The sequence below is a fragment of the Onychostoma macrolepis genome, chromosome 21 (assembly GCF_012432095.1).
Source record: "Onychostoma macrolepis isolate SWU-2019 chromosome 21, ASM1243209v1, whole genome shotgun sequence".
Classification (NCBI taxonomy): domain Eukaryota; kingdom Metazoa; phylum Chordata; class Actinopteri; order Cypriniformes; family Cyprinidae; genus Onychostoma; species Onychostoma macrolepis.
The window spans coordinates 483,737-494,602 of record NC_081175.1 but is presented as its reverse complement, the minus strand read 5'-3'; the positions used below and the strand labels follow the sequence as shown (position 1 = coordinate 494,602).

General features: G+C 37.3%; 1 protein-coding gene across 1 annotated transcript; it reads left to right on the top strand.

Moving 5' to 3' along the window:
• Positions 1-631: 631 nt before the first annotated feature.
• On the top strand, positions 632-10,193 carry LOC131528938 (uncharacterized). Its single transcript, XM_058758411.1, has 4 exons — positions 632-780; positions 1,202-1,421; positions 7,362-7,431; positions 7,541-10,193. The coding sequence occupies exons 2-4, from the start codon at positions 1,236-1,238 to the stop codon at positions 8,278-8,280; spliced, it is 996 nt and encodes a 331-aa protein (XP_058614394.1). The 5' UTR covers positions 632-780; positions 1,202-1,235; the 3' UTR covers positions 8,281-10,193.
• The last annotated feature ends 673 nt before the right edge of the window (positions 10,194-10,866 follow it).

Below are 10,866 nucleotides of genomic sequence, written 5' to 3'. Positions count from 1 at the left end.
GAAACAAAATTACATTAATTGCATAAATGTTTTGTGAATAGAACTGATGTTTCATTGGCCTTTTAGACCTCAATTTATGGCTGTTTCCTTTTCTTAGTTTTGTGCTGTTTTTTTTTTATTTTATTTTTGCAAGAACACTTTCCAAAGAATAAATCAAGGATAGAGAGTTCATGTTGCTCAACTGATAAATGAAACAATACACACGACAATATACAAAATACAATACACAATAAATAAAAAAACTAAACAAAATGAAATGAAAACAGGAAACACCTACAAGTTCAAGTCTAAAAGGTCAACAAGTGCTATTAATAAAATATTCTTTCTATAATTTAGGTGGTGTTACCAGCATAGATGTTACATTAATAAACATGATCTCTTCATGCAGCTCATGTTCAGAGACCGAAACAGCAATTACACAGAAGCAAGACTGTGTAAAAACATTTCATTATTTTTGCTTGATCTCAGTGCAAAGATTATGATTTTCTTTTTGGAAGTTAAAAACACGAAGGAAAGTGAAGAGTCTGGTTTTAAGTTGGTGTTTAGACTTGTTAACTAGAAGTGAGTGTTGTAATCAATGTTGTAAGAGGACATTCCTTTCCTGGAAAGGTAACGCCTGATTGAAACCAAAGAAAAAAATAAATAAAAATAAAAATAAAAAACTCCTGTCAGTAGAGAGAGAGACTGTATATAAAGTGCAGCTCGTCACAGAGCACTGATCAGGGCTAGTGACTGACTGACACTGCTGAGGAAACTCTACAGTCAGCTAAATACAAACAGGTAAGATACATTTATTTTTGAAAATATCTTCTGCTGTATTAAAGGATATGATATGACTCTCTCTGGGATAAACGTTTTTTTGGTTGAAAGATGAGGAATCTTCCACTGCAGCTGTTACAGAAACTAAACACTGAAACAATGTAACTGTGATCTTTAATGAAGCCACTACTGAGGGTCCAAATACATTTTTGTCTAATTATGACCAGTATATCTATTATTTTAATTTTTTTAAACGTAATCTATTTTTGGGGAAATGTTTTGTGCTTTCTTCAAAATAAATGCCACTTGGTTTAACATTGTTTTCAAATGCAGTGAAATTCATCCATTTGTTCGTGAGGCTTAATTTTCCAAATACTTATTAGTGTTCATGTAGAACGGAGGAAAACAGCCTATAAAAGCACAGCACTTCTTCTCTTTACAGGTGTTAGATACAGAGACAGAGACCGCAGAACAGCATGGCCGCTGCAGCTAAAAAAGACACAGTATGGATCGGGTTCATGGACATCGTTCCGGTCATCGGGGCGGTCAGAGAGGCAGTGGAGCTGGTGTTGGCTCTGTACGAAGGGAATAAAGCGGTGATAAAGGAGAAAGAGAAGGCAGTTGAAAACCTTGTGAAAGAGTCATTAATAAAAGATGTGAAAGTGAGTCATATTTAAATATTATATATGAAAAGATTGACAGACAGTAAAGCAAATTCTCCTAATATTACAAAAAAAAAAGTCAACATTGATATCAACTGAGCTTCAAAAACACATCAAAATCCTTGTACACTCCTGTTATTATCAGATAATGACAACTGTACCTTTATTAGGTGATGATGTCCGTTTAGTAAGATGGCGGCTTCCTCTGAAGACTCGCGCGGCGTTTCTGTTGTTTTACCCGCGTTGAAAGTTGAGTCCGTCGGCGATTATAGCAATCCCATAAATTACAGAGTCACGGAATCGAACCGGACTTTCTGGAAAATGAGGTTGTGAGTAAAATACAGCGGCTGTGGATACTTTTGACTGATAATATTATTATTATCCCTTTTCTGATTCGGATTCTGACTCCTCTGAGTTCGATTGCTTCAGTCTGTTGTGCTGCTGAGAGGTTTGTGTTTGTAGCTCCGTGTACCTTCGCTTTTATTGAATCTCTACTTTACTTTCAATCCCTTTTGTCTAAAGTGATAATATATAACTTAATTCCCACCATATTTCTGGTGTTATCTTTCAAACTAATCTAACTAATTTGATCGTTCTCCTTTAAAACCGCGAGTGCAGCTTGTTAGCCCGTTAGCTTGTCACTGGTGGTTCCATTTGCATTCTATTCGCGCCTATTATTATTTTATTTTTCCTCGCTCCGTTTTCATGAGCTCATCAAACAACAGTGGTAAGTGGTAAGTTAAGTTGGTATCATTCATCAATCACGGTGAGTAATGGCTTCTTCTCCTGCTATTGTTGTTTGCACTGTTTGCCACATGTATAGTTTATCTGTCTCTGTCAGCAGCGAGGGATTCACATGTGATAAATGCAGGGAAATAGTTAGGCTGACAGAGAAGGTTTTAGAACTAGAGACACGCATCCAAACTTTAGTTGAGGATAGTAAGAATGTGAGGGCTGTAGATACTGCTTTGGATGCGACTAGCTCAGGAGTCCTGTACATTGTTCGGTTTCGGTTGAGCCCGTGCAGCAGGGCAACTGGGTGACAGTGAGGCGGCATAGTCGCGGGTCAAAACACCACTCTTCCGTTCCGATCAGAACATCAAACAGGTTCTCCCCACTCGGTGACGCACCCACCGAGAAACCTGATGAAAGTGCTCTAGTTATTGGCGATTCTATTATGCGGAACGTGAAAATAGAGACACCAGCCACCATAGTCCATTGTTTACCAGGAGCCAGAGCGCCTGACATCTTGGCAAATTTAAAAGTGCTGACTAATGCTAAACGTAAATTCAGTAAGATTGTTATCCACGTCGGCGCTAATGATGTTCGACCGCCAGTCGGAGATCACCAAAAATAATGTTAAAGAGGTGTGTGAACTTGCAAGTACGATGTCAGACACTGTAATATGCTCTGGTCCGCTCCTGCTTACCGTGGTGATGAGATTCATAGCAGACTGTCGTCACTTAATGGCTGGATGTCTAAGTGGTGCCCGCAAAATAACATAGGCTTTATAGACAATTGGAAGAATTTTTGGGGCAGACCTGACCTGTTGAAAAGAGATGGTGTTCATCCCTCCTGGGGTGGTGCCGCTCTTCTCTCTAGAAATATGGCACATAGTCTTAGAGTTTGTACTTGACTAACTGGAGCCCAGGTCAGGAAGCAGACAGACTGGCTAAACCGATCGTCTGCTAGCCGCCTCACGCCACCAAAGTCAGTTAACTCTCAGCACATAGAAACTTTTTCACCTAGATATCACACTATAGAGACTGTGTCTGTTCCCCGAACTAGAAAATACAGAAAACATCCAAACCAAAGTAATAGTAACAATTTAATTGATGTTCAACAAATAAAAACGATATAATACAGATAAACACATGATAAAGCTTGGCTTATTAAATATTAGATCCCTTTCTTCAAAAGCACTTTTTGTAAATGATATGTTCACTGACCATAAACTAGATGTGCTTTGTCTGACAGAAACCTGGCTAAAACAAGATGATTACATTACTTTAAACGAGTCTACACCCCAAGATTACTGTTACAAACATGAACCGCGTCCAAAAGGTAAAGGGGAGGTGTTGCTACAATTTATAGAAATATTTTCAGTATCTCTCAGAGGTTGGGTTTCAAGTATAATTCGTTCAAGTAATGGTGCTTCATATAACGTTATCCAAAGAAACAAGTGTTAATGATAAATCCTGTGATGTTTGTACTGGCTACTGTATACAGGCCACCAGGGCACCATACAGACTTTATTAAAGAATTTTCTGATCTTCTATCGGAGTTAGTGCTGACTGCAGATAAAGTCCTAATCGTTGGTGATTTTAATATCCATGTTGATAATGACAGAGATTCGTTGGGATCAGCATTTATAGACATTCTAAACTCAATTGGTGTTAAACAACACGTGTCAGGACCTACTCATTGTCGAAATCATACTCTAGATTTAATACTGTCACATGGAATTGATGTCAGTGGCGTTGAAATTTTGCAGCAGAGCGATGATATCTCAGATCATTATCTAGTCTCCTGTATATTCCATATAGCTAAAGCTGTAAAGCCAACTTCTTGTTACAAATATGGTAGAACCATTACCTCTACCACAAAAGACTGCTTTATAAATAATCTTCCTGACTTATCTCAGTTCCTCAGCATATCCAATAGCTCAGAACAACTTGATGATGTAACAGGAACTATGGACTCTCTCTTTTCTAGCACTTTAGATGCGGTTGCTCCTTTACGCTTAAGGAAGATTAAGGATAAGAGTCCAACACCGTGGTATAATGAGCACACTCGCGCCTAAAGAGAGCAGCCCGGAAAATGGAGCGCAGCTGGAGGAAAACTAAATTAGAGGTATTTCGTTTAGCTTGGCGGAAAGTACCCTATCCTACAGAAAAGCATTAAAACTGCTAGATCTGATTACTTTTCGTCTCTTCTAGAAGAAAACAAACATAACCCCGATATTTATTCAATACAGTAACTAAATTAACGAAAAATCAAGCATCAACAGGTGTTGGCATTTCCCAAGAGCATAGCAGTAATGACTTTATGAACTACTTCACTTCCAAGATCGATACTATCAGAGATAAAATTGTATCCCTGCAGCCGTCAACTACAGTATCGCATCAGATAGCGCACAATAGACCCCTGAGGAACAATTCCACTCATTCTCTACTGTAGGAGAGGAAGAATTGTATAAACTTGTTAAATCATCTAAACCAACATCATGTATGTTAGACCCGATTCCATCTAAACTACTAAAAGAGCTACTTCCAGAAGTCATAGATCCTCTTTTGGCTATTATTAATTCATCATTGTCATTAGGATATGTCCCCAAAACCTTCAAATTGGCTGTTATTAAGCCTCTCATTAAAAACCACAACTTGACCCCAAAGATCTAGTTAATTACAGACCGATCTCAAATCTCCTTTTCTGTCAAAGATACTAGAAAAGGTAGTATCCTCACAATTATATTCCTTCCTAGAGAAAATGATATCTGTGAGGAATTCCAGTCAGGATTTAGATCGTATCATAGTACTGAGACTGCTCTCATTAGAGTTACAAATGACCTGCTTCTATCATCTGATTGTGGTTGTATCTCTTTATTAGTTCTACTGGATCTTAGCGCTGCGTTCGACACTATCGACCACGACATTCTTTTGAATAGACTACAAAACTTTGTTGGCATTAGTGGAAGTGCCTTAGCATGGTTCAAATCGTACTTATCTGACCGCCATCAGTTCGTAGCAGTGAATGAAGAGGTATCATATCGATCACAAGTGCAGTATGGAGTACCTCAAGGCTCAGTACTAGGGCCGTTACTTTTCACGCCTATATGTTACCCTTGGGAGATATTATCAGGAGACATGGTGTTAGCTTTCACTGTTATGCTGATGATACTCAGCTCTATATTTCTTCGCGGCCGGTGAAACACACCAAATTGAGAAACTAACGGAATGCATAGTCGATATAAAAACTGGATGACGAGTAATTTTTACTGCTAAATTCTGAAAAACAGAGGTGTTAATTATCGGACCTAAAACCCCACATGTAACCTAGAACATTATCTAACACTTGACGGCTGCTCTGTCAATTCTTCTTCATCAGTCAGGAACCTAGGTGTGCTGTTCGATAGCAATCTGTCATTTGAAAGCCATGTTTCTAGCATCTGTAAAACTGCATTTTTCATCTCAAAAGCATATCTAAATTGCGACCAATGCTCTCAACGTCAAATGCAGAAATGTTAATTCATGCGTTTATGACCTCAAGGTTAGACTATTGTAATGCTTTATTGGGTGGTTGTTCTGCACGCTTGATCAACAAACTACAGTTGGTCCAAAATGCAGCAGCTAGAGTCCTTACTAGAACCAGGAAATATGACCATATTAGCCCGGTTCTGTCAACACTGCACTGGCTCCCTATCAAGCATCGGATAGATTTTAAAATCTTGTTAATTACTTATAAAGCCCTGAATGGTTTAGCTCCTCAGTACTTGAGCGAGCTCTTATCGCATTATAGTCCTCCACGTCCGCTGCGTTCTCAAAACTCTGGCCGTTTGATAATACCTAGAATATCAAAATCGACTGCGGGCGGCAGATCCTTTTCCTATTTAGCACCCAAACTCTGGAACAGTCTACCTAACACTGTTCGGGAGGCAGACACACTCTGTCAGTTTAAATCTAGATTAAAGACCCATCTCTTTAGCCTGGCTTACACATAACACATTAATACGCTTCTATTATTCAAATCCGTTAAAGGATTGTTAGGCTGCATTAATTAGATCAACCGAACCGGGAACACTCCCCATAACACACGATGTACTCGTTACATCGTAAGTTGAATGGCATCTGCGCTAATGTTTGTCTGTTTTTTCCTAGTCTGTTTCTCGGTCCGTGTCCGATCAGATGGTGGGTCGGCGCCGGAGGTGGCGTCTGCGGCCCTGATCGTCGGCGGAGACCAGGACGCCCGGATGACCCCAGAGATATATCCCCAGATATATCAACCAAAAATAACAAAATAACTAAAATATAATAAAATACCTAACTACATAATACTACTATTGTTAGAAATTGCAACAAAATTAAAATAGAAATAGAAACTTTTGAACTGCGGGTTTCGTCTGGTCAGAGGAGAACTGGCCCCGACTGAGCCTGGTTTCTCCCAAGGTTTTCTCCATTATGTCTCAGAGGAGTTTTGGTTCCTTGCCGCTGTCGCCTCTGGCTTGCTCAGTTGGGGACACTTAATTTCTAGCGATTATCGCCGATTTGATTGCACAGATACTATTTAAACTAAACTGAGCTAGACAATGACATCTCTGAATTCAATAATGAAATGCCTTTAACTGAAAATTGAGTGTTTAATCTTATCATTATACATTACTGACACTCTATCCTCCAATTTGATACTGTTAAGTGCTTTGACACAATCTGTATTGTAAAAGCGCTATATAAATAAAGGTGACTTGACTTGACTTGACTTCTGTTGGCCACTTTGACTATCGGGAGTTCATTTTTACTGATGACTAACAGAAACTGAACTGAATGTTTTGGGTTTGAACTGATCTATTTTTCTTGGCTGGATTACATTGCCTATATTGTGGACAATTTCTAATGAACTGATTGCTCATTATTATAATCTTTAATATACAGATCTGATAACTGAAAAGGGTGATTTATTGTGTTCAAGGTTACAGTACGACTCCTGTACTCTCTACTCTTTATTGGTTTCCAGTTTTGATTTTAATTTTGATTTAAAGTAATCATCTCTTATGAGGGTCAGAGTTCCTGAAGTGGATTATTTTCATACAGCAGCATGTTCTATCATGTGTTATTCTTTACATCATGTATAAATATGGTATAATTATTGCATGTCTCAGTGCACCATCATGCCAGTCCATGGTAACAGAGTTTTTATGTAATTTTTTTATCTTTCCATATTTAGAAGTTGACTCTATCTGATAAACCAGCAGCAGCAGAAGTAGATAAGTTTTCTGGACTCAGAAATGTGAGAGGTGCGTGTTATTTCTGCTCTTCTCACTGTTCTAATTTTAATTGAAATAAATTTAATTTATGAGTTAAATCATAGCAAGGACAAATTTAGTTTTTTTCTTTTCTCCACAGAGGTCAGAAAGGAAAGGATTATTGAATATATGGTCAAAGGTGGCAAAAAGGGAACGAAACCTCCAACTCCAGCTGAGCAGAAAGAGAGACAGAAAAGAGTGGAAAAGATTAAGGAAGGCGTGTTAGAAAAAATCCGCATCCTCAAACCAGACTTCAATCAGGAGCTGAAGTTCGAACTGGGAAGGTCGAAAAGAGGCGAACATGTCTTCAACAATAACATTCTTAGATTTCATTCCAAGGTGCTGACTAAGTTTAGAGAAGACAATAATAATGTTCTACAAGGATGTAATCAGCAGGCAATGAATGATTTAGGTAGACACACACTTACCCTCGAAACAGCAAAGGAGATTCAGACAGAAATGGTGGTAGACTTTGGTGAGGATGAATTCTACATGAATGCAAATGCAGTGGTGTATGGTGTATATTGCAGTGCACTGCGTGAGGCTATGTTAGCTGTGCTGCGCCGCATAAACCCAGATGACGTGACACCAGAGAAGAAACAAAGGGTGAATTTTATCATAGATAATATGAATAACCTTGAAATCTATGTGGATGAACTGGCAAAGGTCAAGTGGATTGCCAATAATGCGACTATATGGACCCGGTTTGATGATGTAAGACGGGAAGTTGTGAAAATGTATAAAACAGATCGTGGGGTTGACTGGTGCATTGACATTCTGCATTCAGTTGCACCTTTGTTTAACACCAGTGGTTCCCAAACTGTAGGGCGCGACCGCTAGGGGAGGGTGCGGCAAGGCTGGGGGATAGTGTACAGTCAGCAGATTATTTTGCAAAAGAAACCTCTGCAGGGTGATAAAGACTACACTGCGTAATTTTCCCGCTTAACATGCGGCCACTTGCCTGATAAGTAAATAATTTAATGCAAAATATTAATTTGACACATTTTAATGACCTCAACATGACTCGCAGTACCTGCATGAGCACTCAGTTATCAGTTGTAGCAGTTGTGGTTGTATTAATAACAGACCACTAGATGGCGCGATCGAAGACTTAGAGTTGTATTGCAGGGAGCCATGTAGAAATATAAATGAAAGATGCATGGTTCTGCTCTAAGCATGTAAGTTACAAGTTTGTGAAAGGACAGGTAAACATAAAGCAAATTATGAATATACTTAAGATTCACAAATACCAAAACAACTACACCAGATGTGAGTGGCACAACATGACAAAAGCAAATATACAGTAGCCTAAATGTTAAAGCATTCAAATAGATATTTTAAATTGACAATATTTCACAATATTACAGTGTTTACTGTATTTTTTAACAAATAAATGTAGCCTTGGTGAGCATAAGAGACTTTCCAAAAAAAAAAGAAAAAAAAAAAATTTGGGAGGTCCCACAGACCTGAAACTAGCTCAAAAAGTTTGCACACGAGAAGAAACAGACACCAGTTTTTTTCTTTCCAACAAAAGTTCACTGTGGTGTGCGCACATTTGTATATTTGCAATATTTCCAACACACTTAGTGTTAGCGTTCTGTCATCCGCTGCCTGTTAGATCTTTTTTTCTTTCTTTTTTTTAACCCCCCCCTCAAAAAAAATAACACCACCCATGGACTTGCTTTTTCTACCACAACCTTTTTCCAAAACAGAAAAATCTGACTTTGGCAACCCTGCTCCTTATAATGACACATTTTACTCAAAATGTAAAAAAGAAAAAAGCTAATTTCCAACATAAAGATTAATGCACGCCGCTAAATGTCTGTAACTACAATTTAAAGCTGAGCCTAATAACAGGTTGAAGTTTAGTTCTTATTAAAATGACTGTGTGTAAATGTGAAGCAGAACGGGGGTTTTGGAGGCGTCTCAATTCCTCCTTCTCCTTTTATTCCCTCCATCATCATTGTTACAACCACCTGATCAGGAGGATTCACCATCATGTGCAGAGACTTTAGGGTTCTAGTATTGCTCTAAAATAAAACAAAATAAAATAAAAAACGTATGTAATTTAACAGAATTTTCTGCCGAATTTTAACCACTAAATTTGTGGCAGCGAATTTGGAAAGTGAAATAAAATGACCGGCTGACGGCCCACATGTGGCTGATACACCAAAAGCCATTATTCAACTATATTTACACCACACCTATCTTTTTTATTTAAAATACCCATTACACAGTAAATCTTAAACACAAAAATGGATTCACACTCATTTTTTAAAAATGTTTATAGTATTTTAATAATAGAATTACAATACAGAACATAACATAACAGAAGTGTGCTATTTTGTAAATGTCAGATGAGTGAATGAATGCAAAAATTGATACTTTTAGTAAGTCTCGCCAGTCTTTCTCACGCACAGTCTGTCATGAAAAAGAAGAGAAAAAAGAACATTAGTATATCATAATTAGTATCATACATTAGATATTATTTGAAGACAAGCACATAAATGACTGTAAATCAGCACTGCACACATTCTTTTCTACCACCATGAGTGCTGCTGTGAAGTCCCTTTTTAAATTTAAATTTTCTAAATAAAAAAAAATTAGCTACTTTAATAACAGACTATTTTTAGACATGATAATAATAATAATAATAATAATAATAATAATATACATAATATTAATGAAAACATTAGGGGTGTAATGGTACCTCAGTTTTGAAGTCACAGTTTCAAACATTTTTGGTACAGCAGGGGGAGAAAACATACAATTGTTTATTTTATTTTATTTTTTAATAAACAGTGGTTTACTGAACAATTTGTGTCTCTGCCTTTAAATAAACTCAATTATAATTACAATTTTCTTAAGGATAAAAAATCTATCTCAGCTAATGCTACACTGTAAAACCCAACAAGTTAGGTTAACTCAAACTGTTTGAGAAAACTTATTGTCTTAAAACATTTAAGTTTTTAAAACTAACAATTATGAGTGCTCTGAACTTATGAACCTCAACAATGGTGACCATTAAAAAAAATAAATAAATAAAAATAATTCTGCAATGCATGCTGGGTACTAGCATAGTACAAAACTCATCCATGGCTCCCAGCATGCATTGCTGCATGATTTAAAAAAAATTAAATAAATTTAATGGTCACCATTGTTGAGGTTCATAAGCTGATTCTTGATGTCTGTGTGAGTCTAATTGCTTCCATAGATTAAAACTTTTTGTGGACAAACTGTTTAGAAAGTGCTTTCTATTAACTGACTGTCACAGAACCAGTGGCTCTTAGAATCACTTTTGCTATTATCAATAAATTAATTTAACCAGAGATTCATTAACCAGAGTGAACTCATTGTTGACTCTCAATGAGATAAGTTTACCAACAGATGATTGTCAATATAAATATATAACAACCAACTACTGAT

Excerpts from the sequence above, each read along its gene's own strand:
- LOC131528938 (XM_058758411.1), top strand. The coding sequence starts at position 1,236 with ATGGCCGCTGCAGCTAAAAAAGACACAGTATGGATCGGGTTCATGGAC. Across the intron at positions 1,422-7,361 it reads CATTAATAAAAGATGTGAAA|AAGTTGACTCTATCTGATAA; the intron begins GTGAGTCATATT and ends TTCCATATTTAG. Across the intron at positions 7,432-7,540 it reads TGGACTCAGAAATGTGAGAG|AGGTCAGAAAGGAAAGGATT; the intron begins GTGCGTGTTATT and ends TTTTCTCCACAG.